The 22,986-nt window shown below is 38.3% G+C and overlaps 1 protein-coding gene across 1 annotated transcript in view; it reads right to left on the reverse strand.

The window, feature by feature from the left end:
* The window catches only part of PCM1 (pericentriolar material 1), a 106,951-nt gene that overhangs the window by 13,272 nt on the left and 70,693 nt on the right, over positions 1 to 22,986 (reverse strand). The window contains 6 exon segments of the mRNA XM_050802146.1: positions 28 to 100; positions 2,178 to 2,338; positions 2,636 to 2,765; positions 3,343 to 3,402; positions 4,252 to 4,449; positions 7,384 to 7,518. Coding sequence (XP_050658103.1) covers positions 28 to 100; positions 2,178 to 2,338; positions 2,636 to 2,765; positions 3,343 to 3,402; positions 4,252 to 4,449; positions 7,384 to 7,518 — 757 coding nt within the window.

Raw genomic sequence — 22,986 nt, forward strand, 5'->3', positions numbered from 1 at the left:
AATCAAAGACTTATTTAGATTTGTTACCTTTACTAGTGGCTTCTTGTTCCAGTGGGACATTTTTGCTTTCTGCTGTCTTCTGAAAGTCATGTTGTAGGACCTAAAAGGGAAAAATGTTTTAATAGCAGGGCCTGAAATATATGGTCACTATAAAAGAGATGATTACCAGTGTGTAGTTTTTGTCCAACCCAAGAACTTCATACAAACAAATTTAAAAGTATCTTCTAAAACTATCTCAAGAAGGAGGCTTTGGTTGTGATTTCAAGATGGCTAAGTTAAAGGGTTTCCTTCTTTTCTTAAAAAAACACACACAAAAAATAATACAGCTGAAATAAATAGACTGCATTGTTCATTTTTTTTCAGACTCTAAAAGACACTTAATGCAGCCAAAAAGGGAATGAAGGAGGAAGTGAGGACAGGAAGATGAACAAAGTTAAATGCCTTCAGCAGGGAGAGGAAACAAAAATTGAGATTCACCTCATAACTGTAAGTAACAGATCTAGAAAGGAAGGCATATGATGTTCGGGCAGGAGCTGGTGATGAAATGGTAGTGGTGGTGGTAGTCGTTTAAAACTAAGGAACATGTGACTATGTAGGTTCTCTCCTTCAACCTCAACAGAAAATGGCAGATTATATCTTAGAGAAATTAAACTAGTGAGCCGCAGACCTGGGGCTACTGGGAGTAGAGGTGGAGAGACAAATGAGGACACAGTAAAGTATCGGATTGGTGTAAAAGTAATTGTGGGTTTTGCCATTGAAAAAACGACCAAAACCACAATTACTTCTGCACCAACCTAAATAGGATACTGAAAACAGAATAATCTAGTGCATGCCTGTAAAACGGTGGGACCTCAGCCCCATTCCCAATCTAGCTTCAGAATACCAGCAGCCAAGCTTATATACTCCAGGCAGGACAGTGAAGGATCCTAATTTGGAGAATCTAAACCACCTCAAAGAAAAGACCAATAGATACTGACATTTACAAGTTTCTAGGAATACGCTGGCTGTCTCCCCAAATGCCCTACCTACAGTGAAGCCCAAAAGAGCCTTAACGTGCTTTTTGGTATATCATTGTTTAATATAAACAACCAAGGTTCAGCAGACATTTGAAAACAGAAGATAATGCTTCTGTGAAATAACAGGGCACTACAAAAAAGTAATAAAAAAACTGTTTAGAAGTTAAAAATATGACAGCTGAAATAAAAATAATTTCATGCAAGTATTAAAGAAAATCTCTCAAGGTAAAACCAAAAGATAACGAAAAGAGGAGAAAATTAAAAGATTAATCCATGAGTACTAATAATATCTGATAATATTAAGTACAGAAAGAGAGAAAAGAGAAAATGGTGTGGCAGTAATAAACAGAATTTAAAAATTTACCAAGTTGAAAACAATCACTGAGTATCCACTGCAAATAATGAAAAAATACCCCAACAAGGCACATCACAGTAAAATGTCAAACTCCAGAGGAAAAGATCTAGACTAGGGAGGAAAATAACATAAAAAAGTACCCCTTCATCCATAGAATGTATGTTCCAAAACTGTGGATAGTACCAAACCCCATTTATACTGTTTTTCCCCATAAATACTTATCTATGATAAAGTTTAATTTATAAATTGAGCACAGTGAGAGATTAACAATAACTAATAATAAAACAGAACAATTCTCTTGTGCTTTGGGGCCATTAATAAGGGCTGTTTGAACACTATGATACTGCAAATCTATCTGCTTACCCTAGATGGCTATTAAGTGATTAACAAGCAGGTAGTGTACACAGTGTAGACATGTTGGATAATGGAATGACTCACAACTCAAATAGGAAGGAGTGGGCTGGTGTGAGATTTAATCACACCACTAAAAACAGTGTATAATTTAAAATGTATAAACTATTGGATGGGTGTGGTGGCTCACGTCTGTAATCCCAGAATTTTGGGGGGAGGCTGAGGTGGGAGGATCGCTTGAGCTCAGGAGTTTGAGGATATGAGCAGTGAGCTACAATTACACCACTGCACTCTAGCCCAGAAGACTGAGCAAGACCCTGTCTCTGAAAAACAATTATAAAAAAACCCCTGGTATTTCAGATTTTAATAAGCATATTAATCAGGCTTCCATTCATGAAAGCTGAAAATTTAGAAGGATCTACTTTGAGTAGTTAAAATAAGGCTAATGGGAATACCTGTTCATCATGTTCATTTTCTTCGGTAGCTTCAGTGTTAGCCTGAAGGGAAGTCTGGACATCCACGGGGCCTTCTTCAAATTCTTCCATTTCTTCCTCCTCATTTTCATCTTCTCCACTTCCGTAATTAGTTAAAGCCTGAGTTTCAGCTTTAGACAAATCTAAGTTGATTAACACACAATTTTTAGTAGATTTCAGCACATAATCTTAACAATGGCTACCATTTATTGCATTCCTGCCTGGCACAGATGCTTTATATACAGTATCTGAAATCTTCAAACAGTATGTATTAGAAAACGTACAGTGCAGAAAGGCCTGATAATTCAGGGTTACAGTGAAATTCAAAATCAGAGTTCTTTGACACTTAATTCTATACTTGTTATACTCCACCAAACTGTTCCAATAAATGACCTACAAAAAACTAAAATATAAAGATAGTACAGAGCCTTTAAACTTACTAATAGACACTGGACATCCTTCACTTTCTTCATCTTCCTCTTGATCAGAAATATCAGATCTTATATTTTTGGGACCATCATACACCTCAGATGTTTGAGTCTGCTTAACTGTTTCAGTTTCATCCTTGTCCTAGACACAAATATATGAGTAATTAATTCCTTAAAGTACATGTGTAAAAGCTATATAGTAAGTCTATCATATTAATAATGATCATTATCTAATAAAAAACACAAAGAACCATTTTTAATAGTCTAGTTTTATTTTTAAAACAAAAAAATCTGTCAGAAAAAAGGTCATTTGATGATACAGTCTGCTTTCAAACATTAAGGTAAAAGCTGTTAAAATACTTTTATATTGTTTCAAAAGCATTATTTTTAGGCTTTTTTTTTTCTTTTTGAGGCAGAGTCTTACTCTGTTGCCAAGGCTGGAATGCAGTGGCATGATCTCAGCTCAATACCACGTCCACCTCCCAGGTTCAAGTAATTCTCCTGCCTCAGCCTCCTGAGTAGCTGGTACTACAGGTGCGCACCACTACATCTGGCTAATTTTTGTATTTTTAGTAAGGACGGGGTTTCACCATGTTGGCCAGGCTGGTCTGGAACTCCTGACCTCATGATCCACCCGCCTTGGCCTCCCAAAGTGCTGGGATTACAGGCTTCAGACACTGCCCGGCCATATTTTTAGGCAAAAATTAATTAGCACATACTTTGTCTTCATCATCAATCTCTCCAGCAGGTGAGCCATGATCTTCAAGAATCCTTTTGGCCTTTAAAACAAACCAATTACACAGAATTTAGCAATATACTTAGACACATACTTACATATTTAGCAGTTCTCATGTCTAGTACTGGGATTATAGACCTAAGCCTATCCTGTATTACTTTCTAATCATTTATTACAGTATCATGCTTTTATTTTCTTCAAGCTCTTAGCAATGTCTAAAATTTATTTATATCCAGAAAATAAATATCATGAAAAGTGTGAAATGGATAGCTTGATTTCGTCTACTTTAGATTGTAAGGAAAAAGAGCCATCTCTTTCTATTTGGGTCTTGGCTTATTTCCTTCTCATAAAAGAGGGTTAGGAAAAGGCTTCCTGGTATGCCTCAAGTTGAGGCAGAATAGTCATCCAATCTCACGTGATCAAAATTAATTTGACAAGGTAGAACAAACTACAGGGATGTAAAACCAAAGCCCTAACTAATAAGCATTTGTGTTAACTGGGAGTGACCTCTGGGTAATGCATATTCTCCAAGAATCTACAGGGATTGATAACAACCATGGCAGGCAGCTGGGTCTGGTCCAGGACCAGATCCCAGTCCTCCTCTCCTCTTTTGAGACCTGAATACAGGACAGTAATGTGAACTAGTTATCTGACAATTATCTGACAATGTACATTTAACATCAATTTCTGTCTGCATTCCTGATCTTGAGCAACTGCTGTTACTCCTCAAATTCCATAAGTGACTAGCATATGTAATGACTTATAATGTGATTAACTGGTATTACAAAAACAACTACTTTTGCTGAGGTAAAATGTGATTTCAGTTAATAATAATGATTAAGAACTGTATTTATGTGCCAATTATCCTAAAATCAAAATGAATGTGATCTACCTCTTTGGCGTAAGACTGTATCACTCCAGCTGCTTCTATTTTCCTTTTGCATCTCTGTTTAACAGTTATACTATTATTATCCAAATCTTGCATAAGCTTAAAGAAAGCCAATTCATTGAACAACACTTCAGATATCTCTACAAGAAGATCTTCTCCACAGTCTTTCAGTTTTCTGCCAGCAAATTTTGCCAGTGAATCCTATTTAAACATAAACCAAATAATTTAAAGATAGTGAACTTCAATTACTTTTAAGTACTGAAAAACTTAAAACTAATGTTTATGATTACTAAGGAAAGATAGGTTAGTATTAGTAAAGAATACTGCTATATTACTAAGTAGGAATGTTGTTAGTCCTGCTTAAAGAGTATATACAAGGGAAGGACATATATGGTCATCTATATTTAGTCACTATTTGATGTAACTGCTGGGCACAAATGTATTCAGACAGGGATTTCTGATACCAGAAAGCTCCCTGACAGTACAGGAGATACTATTTATTGCTGTAGTATATGTGTAAGTGCTATAAAAGGAAAAGACAAAATCTTCCACCTCTAAATGTACCATTAGTATACTTTTAAAGATTCCTTCTTTACTTAAGCCAACCATTCTAATTTAAATTTTTCTTCAAAAGTAAACTTAAGTTCTATTCAAGTTGATATACAGGATCATGTAAAAGAAAACAGGATTTCAAGACCCTCTACATTTATATTATATCAAGGAGGAAATTAAGCCCTGGCAACTTGAACGTTGGTGATTTCTCCTTCTTAGACAATACATTAACTCTCTTCCTCATTGTTCTTGTTCTGTAAATGACTAGGAGACATCAGAGACCAGACCTCCTGCCTTCTAACCACTGATCTTTGTTACAGATTAACTGCCTCCTTTACTATGCATTAAGCCTTATATAGAAAGATGATGAAATTCTGTTAAGCTTCCCTAAACTCTCTCCAGATAAATTAGCAGTCCCCAACCTTTCTGGCACCAGGACCTGGTTTCATGGAAGACAATGTTTCCCTCAAACATAGGTTGGGGGAAGGTTTCAGAATGATTCAAGCACATTACATTGATTATGCCCTTTATTACACTGTAACATATAGTGAAATAACTATACAACTCACCATAATGTAGAATCAGTGGGAGCCCTGAGCTTATTTTCCTGCAACTAGATGATCTCATTTGGGGGTGATGGGAGACAGTGACAGGTCAGGAATTAGATTCTCATAAGGAGCATGTAACCTAGATCCCTCAAACGTGCAGTTCACAGAAGGGTTCACTCTCCTATGAGAATCTAATGCTGCTGCTGATCTTACAGGAGGTGGAGCTCAGGCAGTAATGAGAGCCATGAGGAGCAACTGTAAATACAGACGAAGCTTTGCTCACTCGCCTGCTGCTCACCAGCCTGGGGGTTGGGGACCCCTGATATAATGATCCCAAACTGCTGATGTCTATTCTTTGGAATCTGTGCTTCCCAGGCAGCTATCCCTCACACACTGCACTTGAATCAACTCTCTTTAAGTAGATTCTGACCCTTTTGATTATTTTAGGTTGAGAATCTTCAAATAAGTATACTCTAAACATTTTTAGTAAAACCACTCCTCTTTTTCTTTCTAAAAATATGGACTACACTATTTAGCAAACAGGCAAACAACTATGATGTTCAATGCCTAACCCTCTCTCCCACCAAAAGACTATCTTATCTAGTACAATTATGGTAAAAACGTACATATGCTGGGTGCTTTGTGGGAAAAAAAATCCTGAACGGGTTTCAGAAGGAAAAATGTAGAAGACGGTAATTTAAGCTCTAGCTCATAAAAATTTTTCAACACTCTGGGCAATATTTAATATAAATTTACTTTTATTCTTCATGTATGTCCTCTTGTGGAAAAATCAAGAATGGGATAAAAGAAAAGCAGTCAAACCTCAGACTGAGAAAAAAAGTCTTATTTCCAAATTAATGCTTTGGGATCTACCCACAATTATCATAGAAGGCAAAACTGAGGAAGGGCTACATGGATCTTAATAAAAAATATTTAAATGATTATTTATCTTTTAGTGTTATTCTAAAATGGAGGTTCCTACAATGCACAACACCACTGATGTCTTATAGTCCTTATAAATTATCTATTAGTACTAATTACTAATTAGTACTAATGGGGCCAGGACAATTTATACTTTAGTCTTAATACTAACAAAATGGAAAATTACAGCGATATAAATTTGCATCAAGCCCAAGGAAAAAGTTAATACCGATTATCTAAAACCAGTTTAAACAAAGAAATAAGAAACAAGGCAAAGTTTCATTAGAAAATTTTGTAATAAAGACGAAAAGAAAAATGTGTCACCTAATGTAGAGTAAAAATACGTATCACTGAACTGTCTCAATGGGAAAATACTCGGGTAAACATAAAGATGTTTGTCATAAGGAATAAACAAGGTAATTTTATTAACACTAACATGGGATTTCTCAACCTTGGCCCTACTGACATTTAGGACCAGATAATACTTTGGTTGTGGGGGACTGTCCCATGTACTGTCAAATGTTTATCAACATTCTTCCTGGTCTCCACCCATTAGTTGCAAGTACCTGTCCTCCTCTCAGCCCTCCCTACCTTCTTCACACCACTTGCTCTGATAAACAAAATGTCTGCAGACACTGCTAAATGTCTCCCAGTAGGCAAATTCTCCCCCAGTTACTGACTTACTATAATTTAAGCGTACTGATACAGCCTAAAAAGTCTCTACAACCAGCTGGTCTCTGGCTTCCGAAATTTCCCAGATTAGTCAAATTACTTTACCAATTATTTTAGAAACAGTCACAGAATACTTTCTAAACATTTCAAACTAAAAACGTTTTCATTGAGAAGATAAACCAAACCAATAAAAGCTTGTAAGAGATATGCCTTAGACATGACCAAATTAAATGAAGATACTAACAGGGCCTAATAATACAATATTATTTTAACCAAGTGACAACCTAAAAAGTATTAAAACATCATCCCAAATGGATGCTAGATTGGATGTCCACCTGAATAAATTGTACAATGCAAGAAAAGGCTTCACTGCGCCCCCGCCCCCCACAAAAACCTTACCACATAGTACATACTGGTAAATCATACAAGTATAAACTCTTACCTGTAATATACTTCCAAGTTGTTTATGAAAGAACTTTACAAACTCTTTGCTCTCATCATTTTGCTGGGTAAGGGTCAAAACCATGCGCCTTACTGAAGTTAAAAGTTGCGAGGAGCATACTTCATCCATGTGCTCCTGAGAAAAATCCTAGTTGGTTAGAATATAAACTTGCCTATTGTTTAAAAAAAGAAAATCAATCCACATAATATAAAATGTTAATTTTTAATTTTCTTGCACAGATGCTCCTCAATTTTCAGATACCCGTTTAGAAATATTCATAAGAAAAGCCAAACTCCTACTTTATTCATACACATTGAGAGGTTTGGCAATTTTGACCCGTGAAAGCAGATGATAAGCCAGTAAAAGAACTGGCTGATCCAGTACTTTTCACCACTTCCTTTCTGTACCTTTCTATACCTTAAGGAGAACTATTCATGCTACAGCTTCCATTTTGCCAATCTTTCTGTTTTCAGTTAATTTCAAATACTCTTACAAGCATACTCACCTTCTACCCAATTCCCTATTATTTTCTAACTCAGGGTTTCTCAACCTTCGCATTATTGACATCCTGTGCATTGCACGATATTTAGCATCATCCTGGCCTCTACCCACTAGATGCCAGTAACACCGCCTCCCTACACCACCTCAACAACTAAAAGTATCTTTCGACATTCTGAAATGTCTTGAGGGTTAACATCACCCCCTTGCTACTTTCTTAACAAATCACTTCAGTCAAGTGTCTCTTCTTAAACTTTCTTAAGAAACAGGTGTGAGCTACAAAATAATATGAATCACGGTTAAGTTTCTGAGGTCAACCCCATAAATCATCCATATCAAGTAATCTCAAGGTTCTAATCCTTCTTCTTCTTGTAAATCCATTTAAGCAAATCCTATAATCTTTTTCAGTTCAGTTTTCTCCCCACCCCATAAAATTTACAAAATAAGGGAGCCAAACTAGATGATGTTCAAGGTCCCTTCTCAGACTTAAGCTCATTTAAAATAATGTATGTGTCAAGACAGGTGACTAAAAAAAAAACAAACTGTGCCTGTCTTCAGAGAGTCAAATACTAATGCAGGAGTCAGATATGTACATAAATAATCACTATAAGCTCTGTGCTGTCTGGTAGATAACACTTTTTTAACTGCAGGGATTCTCATTTATCACAAAATACAGTGGCTCACAGAAGACATTACTTACTGAACAAATAAAAAAAATTTTTTTTTTTTTTTTTTTTGAGACGGAGTCTTGCTCTGTCGCCCAGGCTGGAGTGCAGTGGCGCGATCTCGGCTCACTGCAAGCTCCGCCTCCCGGGTTCACGCCATTCTCCTGCCTCAGCCTCCTGAATAGCTGGGACTACAGGCACCCGCCACCTCGCCCGGCTAGTTTTTTCGTATTTTTTATTAGAGACGGGGTTTCACCGTGTTAGCCAGGATGGTCTCGATCTCCTGACCTCGTGATCCGGTCGTCTCGGCCTCCCAAAGTGCTGGGATTACAGGCTTGAGCCACCGCGCCCGGCCATAAATATTTTTTAAAAGCACCCACCAGGTGCTCTAAGGAGCTATAGGAGCATATTGGAGACAACAACAAATATTTTTGAAGAAATATTTCAGTCAGGCAGAAAAGAGTTAAAGTATTTTACATCTTGGATAGATAAGACAACTTGTACAAACGGCTAATATGTGAAAAAGTAAAAGTAGATACGGGAAATGCTGAATAATGTGAAGTGAATGTACCTAGATGGAGAGTAGCTAGGATGGGAAAGCACACCAGATCCAGCGGTGAAGCCGCTTGAAGACTAAGGAGTTTGGGTAGGATATGGCTTAGTAAAAATGCACTTCATGCCTACTTCATGCCTATTAAGACAGGTAGTCTAAGCAAAAGGTAAGAACATGAATTTAGGTTATGCTACTGGAAAGAAGAAAGTGAAGTGAAACTGATGACCCAAAGGAGAAGAACACATTTTTGACTCACTAGTAATGGCATAAAGAGAGTCAAGAAGTCTAACTCAGGTGACTGGGTATAATGCTGCCTGGGCATAATTAACAAAAAAAGTTCTACAGTCCTACAAAAAAACTCAAGATTTGAAGTGAAATGAGACATCATAAATAGTTAAAATCAGATTATTAGTTCTACTCTGTTTACTTGCCTCAGAAACTTTTTGAAATGCTAAATTATTTATTATTTCATTTCCTCATGAAACGAAATCACTTAAATCAGGGCTCTACAGGTAAAGTGAGGAGGAACAATTTAGATTTTAAACAAGGTAACAAGATAAGTCTTGTGTTTTAGGTAACTCTAGAAATGCCAGTAGCGCTTAAAAGGTCAAGTGGAAAACCTATTAAAGAGTGTCACTAGCCAATTTAGCCAGCTAAAATACCATTAATTTCCTAACATCTTAGACATTTAAGAAAAATCACTTTAAAAAAAATGTAATGCTTTTAAATTCAAGAATTTTTAAACATTTCAGAAAATCAAGGTGATTTCTATTTTGCTCAAGTATTAAATATTTTATTATATGACAGTTTCTGAGCAGATAATATGTAACTTACATAATTTTTCCATCAAATCAGACACAAAATAGTAAAAACAATCAATTTCCTAATTGAAGGCTACACTCCCTAAGCATAAAGATAAATCATTCAGTTTTTTTTAACCCTTATAAAATAACTGTATATATCAAATAAATATTACTACAATTATACCTACTTTAGTTTTTAAAAGACATGTTTACAAGTATTTATTGTACTATTAATGCTAAAATTTTGGCCTAAGATGAAAGCAAGCAACAACCGAGAAAATTTAAATCAATTCACTTGAGGCAATGGTTTCAAACTCTGAGATAAAAATCTATTTTAAAAATCTACATTCTTAAAATTTATAAGTATATTCTTTTATGGAAGGTAAATATATACATAGATTTATAAGTAACAGGAAATAAATTCACAGAACAGTTGGTAAAACTGATATATTTATGCCTTATCCCTCAAATTCTTTTTATCCAGTATCTTAAGTACTTCTTGGCTGTAGGTACTATGAGATACTATTCTAGGGAGGAGATACAAGTAATTATGATCCTTTGTCATAAGCGCTATAATGAAGGCATGAACCCAGTATTCTCAGGAAGAGTGAAGAGAGGAAGGAATTTTGCCTGTAAACACATGCAACAACATTTGCACTGGCTCCTGAAAAACAGGAGAAACTGACAGAGGAAGAGGAGAAGGTCATTCTCCGTAAAAGACGCAATGTGGGTGATGTGCCTTTTTCAATCATGTCAAGTAGGACACAAGGTTTAAGAGACCAGACCATGCTGTAAAAGGTTTTGTGAGTGATACTGAACCTGGTCTTTATCCTATGGGTCAGCTGTTTTCACACTTACAGAGTCTAAAGAGCTCAACTACAGTTGAGGGTTGAAGAGTCCAGTCATTTATTAATTCATTAATGTTTACTGAGTGTCTACGATGTGCAGTTATTATTTTCGGACAGTGACCAAAAGAGATCAACATCTCAGACGTCATGGATCTTGTATTTTAGTATGGAGAGGCAGATAAATATTACATAGGTGAAAGGTGGCATGCAAGCATTATGAAGGTAAAGGAAAGCAGGTAAAGGATAAGGGAGAGGTTTACTCAGGAACAGTTAACATTTGACCAAACACTTGAGGAATTCAAGAGAACAAGCCATGCAGGTAGGTATCTGAAGGAAGAGCATTCCAGGTAGAGGTGTTAGCAAGTGCCAAGGCCTTAGAAGTGCTAACAACTCTACTAGGAGGGTTGAAAGGTTAGAAGCAGCAGCAAAAGGACAGTAAGGCCATTTAGGAACTATTGCAATTGCCCAGAACAAGGCTAAGTGTTTCTGTTTTTAGATGGAATAATCTGGACACTATCAGCTGACTTTTTCCTCTGTTGTAAAGTCAGATACTCTGCTGTATCTTCAGAGAAAGCAGTTTGTACATGTGCTTTCTCAAAGATCTCTCTTCTCTCAAAACATTTCAAAAAAAGCAATTACTTCTGCTGAGGGAAGAAATATAAGCACACTGAAAGCAATTCTCTGTGGTACATGTCTTACCAAGAGAAGTATGAGTACATTATACGAAACTAGCCCAGTGACAATGTATTTTGTAGTTTACCATATCTGGATGAAAAGATAACAATTAATTTTCACTTCTAATTGTTAAAATTTCCATTTTAAATTAGAATGTAATGAGTGCCATCTCAGAAAGAAGTCCTGTCTTCCTATTCCATTTGTTGCACGTCTCCATCTGCCCTGATCAATGTTATTAAATAAAATTAACAGTACTGCTTACCAGTCTGACACTTTCAATGTTGATGGAAATATAAACTGGTTAGTTTCTCTGAAGGACAATTTAGCATGTCTCAAAAGCTTTAAAAATGTTTATGACCTTTGAACTAAAAATTTTGTGTCTAAAAATTGTTTCTAAAGAAACAAAAGTAAACAGATTGTCCTCAATCATTGAAGAAGTGTTTATAATAGTGGAAAAGAAACCAGAATAAACACAAATATTTAACAATAGGGACTGAAAAATTAATTAATAGAAAATTGTATTCTATGACTACTTGACCTCATAGCAGCCATCAACATAACTAACTCCTTGCAGTCCTTCTTGGTCAACTCTGGCTCTGCTTTTGTACAACTTACAAATGCTGAATCACCTGGTCCCACATCCCAGTTGAAGGCCTCTGTCTATTCTCACATCAAATGACCTGGCTTTAGGCAGCAGCTACATGCTATGAACTACCTTATGTCTATCTCCAGCTGTGCCTGGAATTCGCTGAGTAACCAAATGACTACTTGACTGCTCTCTGGTTGTCTAAAAGTTCAATTTTAAAGTCCAAAATAAAACTCTCGGCTGGCACGGTGGCTCGAGCCTATAATCCCAGCACTTTGGGAGGCCCAGGCGGGTGCATCACTTGAGGTCACAAGTTCAAGGCCAGCATGGTCAACATAGGGAAACACCATCTCTACTAAAAATACAAAAATAAGCCGGGCATGGTGGCACGCACCTGTAGTCCCAGCTACTTGGGAGGCTGAGGCAGGAGAATCACTTAAACCAAGGAGGCAGAGGTTACAGTAAGCCGAGGTCGCGCCATTGCATTCCAGCCTGGGTAATAGAGTGAGCCTCTGTTTCAAACCACCGCCCCCCCCACCAAAAAAGAACTCTTCATCTCCCCCTTCTCCCAAGCCTTCTTCATTTCAGTAAATCGTATTTCCTCCCAGCCAGTTTTCTCTATCTCCCGACACTCTAACCATTAGTAGGACCTACTGATTTCCTAACTATATCCCAATTATGTATTTCTTTACACCACCCGAATCTAAGCCGTTATCATTTCTCTTCTGGTCTCACTGCGCTCCTGACCCCCTTATAATCAATTTTCTAAAAACAAAGCAGACTTAGTTTCTCTCCTGCTTAAAACCTTCTAGGAGTTTCCCTTCAAACTTTGAGCAAAGTCCAAACTTCTAATCATGGCCTGTAATACTTTACATAATTAGCCCTCGCCTCCCTTTCAACTTAGTCTCATACAAATATCCTCCAACCATACAGGCTTTCCCTCTACTTCCTTCAACATGTGAAGCTAATTCCTACCTTAAGGCCATTGCACTCTGTCTGGAATGATCCTGGTTTACACTGGCTCCTTAGTCATGTCTCTGCTTAAATGTTCCCTCATTAGAAGCTTTCCCTGATCACCCAATATAAACCAGACACCATCATATTGTCAAATTTTAATTATGTGCATGGCCCGTTATCATTACCTGATATACAGTTACTTAAATGTCTTATATTTACTTATGTTACTTCAGTCTATATTCCTACTCTAGCATGCAAGCTCCATGAGAGCAAAGGCCTTGTTCACTGCTAGGTCTGCCAAACCTGGCATTAAGTAGGCATTTTATAAATATTTTGGAATGAATGTTGTGGAACCATTAAAAAAAAAAAAAAAAAAAAAAGACAGGGGCGGAGCAAGATGGCAGAACAGAAGCCTCTACCAATCATCTTCCCCTTCTGGAACACCAAATTTTAACAACTACACACCAAAAAAAGCACCATAATAAGAATAAAAACCAGGTGAGTAATGATGGTACTTGCTTTTAACGTCGTATTGCTGAAAGGGGCACTAAAGAGGGTAGGAAAGACTGTCTTGAATTGCTGACGCCACCCTTCCTCCAACCCCAGGCAGCACTGACTGCAGCAGTGCAAGTGACTCCTTCTGCTTCAGGAGACGAGAGCAAGGAATAAAAAGGACTTTGTGTTGCATCTTGCATACCAGGTCAGCTCCAGCTACAGCAGGACACAGGCAGAGTCGTGAGGTCCCCATTCCAGGCCCTAGCTCCAAGATGACATTTTTAGACACACTCTGGCCCAAAAGGAAATCCACTGCCTTAAAGGGAAGGACCCAGTCCTGGAAGGCTTAATCTTGGCTTAATCTTAACCTGCTGACTAAAGAGGCTTTGGACCTTGAATAACTGACAGTGACACCCATGTAGTATGCCACGGGCCTTGGGTGAGACTCAGAGATGTTCTGGCTTCAGGTGAGGCCCAACGTATACTGAGCTGTGGTGGCTATGGTGAAAGATTCCTTCTGCTTGAGAAAAGGAGAGGAAAAAGGGGACTTTGTCTGGCACCTGAGGTACCAGTGCGATCACACTGGGGTAGAGCACTAAGCAGGCTCTTGGGATCCACAATTCAAGAACTTGGCACCTGCCCTGGGCCAGAGGAGAGCCCACTGCCCTGAAGGGTGAGTCCCAGGCCTGGCAGCATTCACCACAAGCTGACTAAAAAGCCCTTGGGCTTTAAATGAATGTTAGCAGAACTCATGGGCTGGTGGTGGTGGTGGAAGCCACCAGGAGAGGCTCTGCTGCCTATGGAAAGCAGAGGTAAGAGTGGGAAGGACTTTGTCTTGTGGCTTTAAGGCCAGTTTAGCCACAGTAGGACAGAATACCAGGTAGATGTCTAAGCTCAAGGACGGAATCTGTGGACCCGATAGGGACCTGGGGGAACTCACTGCCCTGAAGGGAAAGACACAAACCTGGCTGGCTTCCCCACCTGCTAATGGTAGGAGCCCTAGGGCCTTGAGCGAATTTAAGCGGTAGCCAGGTAGCGGTTACAGAGGGTCTTGGGCAAGCCCCAGTGCTGTGCTGTGCTGGCTTTAGGTATGACCTAGCATAGTCCCAGGGGTAGTCACCATACAGGTGCCTCCATCACCCCATCTCCAGCTCCAGGCATTTCATAACAGAGATTCCATTTATTTGAGAAAAAATAAAGGAAGAGAACAAAAGTTTCCGCCTGGTAATTCAGAGAATTATTCTGGATCTTATCCAAAATCACCAAAGTGGTACACCTCTACGAGTCTGCAAAAACCACAGTGTTTTTGGGCTTGGGACCCAAGTCCCTTTGAATACCTGGAAAGCTTTCCCAAGAAGAATGGCACAAACAAGCCCAAACTGTGAGGCCTACAAAAAATATCTAACTCTCAATGCCCAGACACCGACAAACATCCACAAGCATCAAGGTCATACAGAAAATCATGACCTCAACAAAGGGACCAAATAAGGCACTAGTGGCCAATCCAGGAGAAACAGAGAGATGTGACCTTTCAGACAGAGAATTCAAAATAGCTGTTTTGAGGAAACTCAAAGAAATTCAAGATAGGAAGGGAATTCAGATTTTTTTTTTTTTTTTTTCAGACGGAGCCTTGCTCTGTCACCCAGGCTAGAGTGCAGTGGCACAAGCTTGGCTCGCTGCAACCTCCACCTCCCGGGTTCAAGCGATTCTCCTGCCTCAGCCTCCTGAGTAGCCATCATTATAGGTGCGTACCACCATGTCCAGCTATTTTTTTTTTTTTGTATGTTGTGGTAGACACGCGGTTTCACTGTGTTGACCAGGCTGCTCTCAAATTCCTGACCTCAAGTAATCACCCGCCTCGGCCTCCCAAAGTGCTGGGATCACAGGTGTAAGCCATAGCACCTGGCTGGGAATTCAGAATTCTGTATTCATAGATAAATTTAACAAACAGATTGAAATAATTTAAAAGAATCAAGCAGAAATTCTAGAGCTGAAAAACGCAACTGACATACTAAAGAATGCATCAATCTCTTAATAGAATTGATCAAGCTAAATAATTAGCTTGAAGATAGGCTCTTTGAAAACACAATTTGAGGAGACAAAAGAAAAAAAATAAAAAACAATAAAGCACACCTACAGGATCTGGAAAATAACCTCTATAGGACAAATCTAAGTTATTGGCCTTAAAGAGGGGGTAGAGAGAGACAGGTAGAAAGATTAACAACATTCAAGTACAAGAAGGTTACAGAAAACCAAGATAGTTTAATTCAAACAAGACTATCTCATGGCATTTAATAATCAAACTCGCAAACATGAAGGATAAAGTCCCTAAAAGCGGCAAGAGAAAAGAAACAACATATAATAGAGTTCCAATATATCTGACAGTAGACTTGTCACTAGAATCCTTACAGGTCAGGAGACAGTGTCATGACATATTTCCAGTGGTGAAGGAAGAAAACTTTTACCCTAGAATAGTACATCCAGAAAAAATATCCTTCAAACATGAAGGAGAAATACCTTCCCAGACAAAAGCTGAGGGATTTCATCAACACCAGACTTGTCTGACAAGAAATACTAAATATTAAATACTTTCTTTCCGTCTAAAAGAAGACATTAATGAGCAATAAGTTATCATGTGAAGGTACAAAACTCACCGGTAATAGAAAGTACACAGAATATTATAACACTGTAATTGTGGTGTGTAAACTACTCTTAAGTGGAAAGACAAAATGATGATCAATATAAAATCAAATACATATATATCAATATAAAATATATATTATCAATATAAAACCAATCAAAAATAGTACTACAACAACTTTTCAAGACATAGTACAATAAGATATAAAGAGAAACAACAAAAAGTTAAAAAGCAGGGGAACAAAGTTAACATTTACATGAGTTTTCATTTTGTTAGCTTGTTTGTTTATGCAGTCAGTGTATCAGTTTAAAATACTGGGTTACAAGACAGTATTTGCTATCCTCATGGTAACCTCAAATCCAAAAGAATATATGTAACAGACATGAAAACAATAATGCATGTTAAAAAACAAGAAAAGCATGAGCAAACCAAACCCAAAATAGAAGAAATAATAAAGATCAAAGCAGAAATAAATGAAATTGAAATAAAGAAAACACAAAAGAGCAACGAAACAAAAAGTTGGTATTTTAAAAGATACATAAAATTGGCAAACCATTAACCAGACTAAGAAATAAAAGATAAAAAACCCAAATAATATCAGAGATGAAAAGGGAGACATTACAACCAATACCTCGGAATTCAACAATACATTAAAAAGACGATCCATCATGACCAAGTGGGATTTATCCCAGGGATGCAAGGATGGTTCAACATAGGTAAATCAATCATTGTAATATATAGTCAACAGAATGAAGGACAAAACCCATATGATCATTTTAACCGATGCTGAAAAACCATCTGATTCCTGATAAAAGCCCTCAAAAAACTGGGTATAGAAGAAACATACCTCAACATACTAGAATCCATATACAACAGACCCACAGCTAATATTATACAAAATGGGGAAAAACTAAAACCCATTCCTTTATGATCTGGAACACAATAGGGATGCCCACTTTCACCACTGTTATTCAACATAGTCCTGCAAGTCCTAGCTAGAGTAATCAGACAAGAGAAAGAAATAAAGGGAATCCAAATTGGAAAGGAAGAATCAAATTATCCTTGTTTGTTTATAATATATATAATCTTATACTTGGAAAAGCCTAAAGACTCCACAAGAATACTATTAGAACCGATCAACAAATTCAGTAAAGTTGCAGCATATAAAGCCAACACACAAAAATCAGCAGCATTTCCATATGCCAACAGTAATCTCATTTACAACAGACACAAATAAAATTAAATATCTAAGAATTAACCAAATAAGTGAAAGATCTCTACAATGAAAACTATAAAACACTGATGAAAAGAAATTTTAAAAGACACAAAAATGGAAAGATATTCCATGTTCATGGATTGGAAAATCAGTATTCTTAAAATGTCTGGGAATAGGAACAGCTCCAGCCTCCAGCTCCCAGCGTGAGCGACACAGAAGACAGGCGATTTCTGCATTTTCAACTGAGGTACCGCGTTCATCTCATTAGGGCATGTCGGACAGTTGGCCCTTGTCCATGGGTGCAGCCCCACCAGCGAGAGCTGAAGCAGGGCGAGGCATCGCCTCACCTGGGAAGCGCAAGGGGTAAGGGAATTCCTTTTCCTAACCAAAGGAAATTGAGACACACAACACCTGGAAAATCGGGTAACTCCCACCCGAATACCACGCCTTACCAAGGGTCTTAACAAACAGCGCACACCAGGAGATTATATCCCACACCTGGCCCAGAGGATCCCATGCCCACGGAGCCTCCCTCATTGCTAGCACAGCAATCTGAGATCTAACTGCAAGGCGGCAGTGAGGCTGGGGGAGGGGCGCCCGCCATTGCTGAGGCTTAAGTAGGTAAACAAAGCCACTGGGAAGCTCGAATTGGGTGGAGCCCACCGCAGCTCAAGGAGGCCGGCCTGCCTCTATAGACTCCTCCTCTGGGGACAGGGCATAGCTAAACAAAAAGCAGCAGAAACCTCGGCAGAGGTAAATGCCCCTGTCTGACAGCTTTTAAGACAGCAGTGGATATCCCAGCACAGAGGTTGAGATCTGAGAACAGACAGACTGCCTGCTCAAGTGGGTCCCTGACCTGAGTGGCCTAACTGGGAGACATGCCCCACTAGGTGCAGACCGACACCTCACACCTCACACGGCAGGGTACACCCCTGAGACGAAGATTCCAGAGCAACAATCAGACTGCAACACTCGCTGTTCAGCAATATTCTATCTTCTGCAGCCTCTGCTGCTGACACTCAGGCAAACAGGGTCTGGAGTGGACCTCAAGCAAACTCCAACAGACCTACAGCTGAGGGTCCTGACTGTTAGAAGGAAAACTAACAAACAGAAAGGACACCCACACCAAAAACCCATCAGTACATCACCATCGTCAAAGACCAAAGGCAGATAAAACCACAAAGATGGGGAAAAAGCAGGGCAGAAAAGCTGGAAATTCAAAAAATCAGAGCGCATCTCCCCCTCCAAAGGAATGCAGCTCATCACCAGCAATGGAACAAAGCTGGATGGAGAATGACTTTGACAAGTCGAGAGAAGAAGGCTTCAATTGATCAAACTTCTCAGAGCTAAAGGAGGAACTACGTAACCAGCGCAAAGAAACTAAACACCTTGAAAAAAGAATGGATGAATGGATAACTAATCAATGCAGAGAAGACCTTAAAAGAACTGATAGAGATGAAAACCATAACACAAGAACTACATGACAAATGCACAAGCTTCAGTAACCGACTCGATCAACTGGAAGAAAGAGTATCAGTAACTGAAGATCAAATGAATGAAATGAAGCGAGAAGAGAAGTGTAGAGAAAAAAGAGTAAAAAGAAATGAACAAAGCCTCCAAGAAATATGGGATTATGTGAAAAGACCAAATCTACGTCTGATTGGTGTGCCTGAAAGTGATGGGGAAAATGGAACCAAGTTGGAAAACACTCTGCAGCATATCATCCAGGAGAACTTCCCCAACCTAGTAAGGCAGGCCAACATTCAAATTCAGGAAATACAGAGAATGGCACAAAGATACTCCTCGAGAAGAGCAATTCCAAGACACACAATTGTCAGATTCACCGAAGTTGAAATGAAGGAAAAAATGTTAAGGGCAGCCAGAGAGAAAGGTCAGGTTACACACAAAGGGAAGCCCATCAGACTAACAGCAGATCTCTTGGCAGAAACTCTCCAAGCCAGAAGAGAGTGGGGGCCAATATTCAACATTCTTAAAGAAAAGAATTTTAAGCCCAGAATTTCATATCCAGCCAAACTAAGTATCATAAGTGACGGAGAAATAAAATCCTTTACAGACAAGCAAATGCTTAGAGATTTTGTCACCACCAGGCCTGCCCTACAAGAGATCCTGAAGGAAGCACTAAATATGGAAAGGAACAACAGGTACCAGCCATTGCAAAAACACGTCAAAATGTAAAGTCAATCAATGCTAGGAAGAAACTGCATCAACTAGCGAGCAAAATAACCAGCTAATATCATAATGACAGGATCAAGTTCACACATAACAATATTAACCTTAAATGTGAATGGACTAAATGGTCCAATTAAAAGACACAGACTGGCAAATTGGATAAAGAGTCAAGACCCATCAGTTTGCTGCATTCAAGAGACCCATCTCACATGCAGAGACACACATAGGCTCAGAATAAAGGGATGGAGGAAGATCTACCAAGCAAATGGAAAACAAAAAAAGCAGGGGTTGCAATCCTAGTCTCTGATAAAACAGACTTTAAACCATCAAAGATCAAAAGAGACAAAGAAGACCATTACATAATGGTAAAGCGATCAATTCATCAGGAAGAGCTAACTATCCTAAATATATATGCACCCAATACAGGAGCACCCAGATTCATAAAGGAAGTCCTTAGAGACTTACCAAGAGACTTAGAGACTCCCATACAATAATAATGGGAGACTTTAACACCCCACTGTCAACATTAGACAAGATCAACGAGACAGAAAGTTAACAAGGATATCCAGGAATTGAACTCAACTCTGCACCAAGCGGACCTAATAAGACATCTACAGAACCCTCCACCCCAAATCAACAGAATATACATTCTTCTCAGCACCACATCACACTTATTCCAAAATTGACCACGTAGTTGGAAGTAAAGCACTCCTCAGCAAATGTAAAACAACAGAAATTATCACAAACTGTCTCTCAGACCACAGTGCAATCAAACTAGAACTCAGGACTAAGAAACTCAATCAAAACCGCTCAACTACATGGAAACTGAACAACCTGCTCCTGAATGACTACTGGGTACATAATGAAATGAAGGCAGAAATAAAGATGTTCTTTGAAACCAATAAGAACAAAGATACAACATACCAGAATCTCTGGGACACATTTAAAGCAGTGTGTAGAGGGAAATTTATTCCTCAAGGATCTAGAACTAGAAATACCATTTGACCCAGCCATCCCCTTACTGGGGATATACCCAGAGGATTGTAAGTCATGCTGCTATAAAGACACATGCACACGTATGTTTATTGCGGCACTATTCACAATAGCAAAGACTTGGAATCAACCCAAATGTCCATCAGTGACAGACTGGATGAAGAAAATGTGGCACATATACACCATGGAATACTATGCAGCCATAAAAAAGGATGAGTTCGTGTCCTTTGTAGGGACATGGATGCAGCTGGAAACCATCATTCTCAGCAAACTATCGCAAGAACAGAAAACCAAATACCGCATGTTCTCACTCATAGGTGGGAATTGAACAATGAGATCACTTGGACACAGGAAGGGGATCATCACACACTGGGTCCTATTGTGGGGAGGGTGTGGGGGAAGGGACAGCATATAGATATACCTAATGCAAATGACGAGTTAATGGGTGCAGCACACCAACATGGCACATGTATACATATGTAACAAACCTGCACGCTGTGCGCATGTACCCTAGAACTTAAAGTATTAAAAAAAAAAAAAAGTCTGTACTCCCCAAAGCAATCTACAGATTCAATGCAATTGTGATCAAAATACCAATGACATTCTTCACAGAATTAGAAAAAAGAATCCTAAAATTTATATAGCACCACAAAAAAAGCTGAGAATAGCCAAAGCTATCCTGAGCAAAAAGAACAAAACTAGAAGAATCACGTTACCTGCCTTCAAATTATACTACACAGCTATAGTAACCAAAACAGCATGGTACTGGCATAAAAACAACAGACACATAGACCAATAGAACAGAGAACTCAGAAACAAATGCACATACCTACAATAAACTCATTTTCAACAAAGGTGCCAAGAACATACACTGGGGAAAAGACAGTCTCTTCACAGTAAACGGTGTTGGGATAAATGGATATCCATAAGCAAAAGAATAAAACTAGACCTCTATCTCTCACCATATACAAAAGTCAAATCAAAATGGATTAAAGACATAAATCCAAGACCTCATACTATGAAACTACTATATGAAAACAGTGGGGAAACTCTGCAGGACATTGGTCTAGGCAAAAATTTCTTGAGTAATATCCCACAAGCACTGCCAACCAAAGCAAAAGAAGACAAACGGGATCACATCAAGTTAAAAAGCTTCTGCACAACAAAAGAAACAACAAAGTGAAAAGACAACCCACAGAATGAGAGAAAACATGTGTAAACCATCCATCTGACAAGGGATTAATAACCAGCATTATATAAAGAGTTCAAACAACTCTATAGGAAAAAATCTAATAATCTAATTTAAAAATGTGCAAAAGATCTGAATACACATTTCTCAAAAGTCCACATACAAATAGCAAACAGGCATATAAAAGGTTCTCAACATGATCACAGAAATGCAAATCAAAACTACAACGAGAAATCATCTCACCTGTTAAAATGGCACTTATCCCAAAGACAGGTAATAACAAATGCTGGTTAGGATGTGGAAACTCACCAGAAAAGGAAACTCTCATACACTGCTGGTGGGAATGTAAATTAGTACAACCCCTCTGAAGAACAGTTTAGAAGTTGCTCAAGAAACTAAATATAGAGCTAGAGCTATCATATGATCCAGCAATCCCACTGCTGGGTATATACAGAAAAGAAAGGACATCAGTGTATTAAAGGGGTATCTGCACACCCATGTTAGTTGCAGTGCTGTTCACAACAACCAAGATTTGGAAGCAACCTAAGTGTCCATCAACAGATGAACGGATAAAGAAAATGTGGTACATACACACAATGGAGTACTATTCAGTCATAAAAAATAATGAGACCTTGTCATCTGCAACAACGTGGATGGAACTGGAGGTCATTATGTTAAGTGAAGTTAGCCAGGCACAGAAAGACAAACTTCTTTCTGTTTGTCTTTGTTCTCACTTGTGGGAGCTAAAAATTAAAACAATTTAACTCATGGAGATGAAGTGTACAAGGATGGTTACCAGAGGCTATGAAGGGCAGTAGGGAATAGGGGAGATGGTTAATGGGTACAAAAAGTAGAACGAATGAATAAGATGCATTATTTAACAGCACAATAGGGTGACTACAGTCAATAATTTATACATTTAAAAATAACTAAAAGAGTATAACTGGATTGTATGCAACACAAAGGTTAAATGCTTGAGGGGATGGATACCCCATTTACCATGATGTGATTATTACATATTGCATGCCTATATCAAACTATTTCACATACCCCATAAATATATACATCTACTAAATACTCACAAAAATAAAAAATAAAATAAAATAAAAATAAAGGTAATAAATCCTGAAAAAATGCAGTAGAAAAATAATGATCTAGAAAGAAGTTTACGGTACAGTAAATGAAAAAAGCAGAATATGCACATGTGTACAAAATATTACTGAAAGGTTTACAGAATGTTGGTACGGCAAGCAAAATGTTGGCAGGGTAAAAAAATTATGGGTGATAGTTTTTT

Source organism: Macaca thibetana, chromosome 8 (genome assembly GCF_024542745.1).
Source record: "Macaca thibetana thibetana isolate TM-01 chromosome 8, ASM2454274v1, whole genome shotgun sequence".
In the NCBI taxonomy this organism is placed as follows: Eukaryota; Metazoa; Chordata; class Mammalia; order Primates; family Cercopithecidae; genus Macaca; species Macaca thibetana.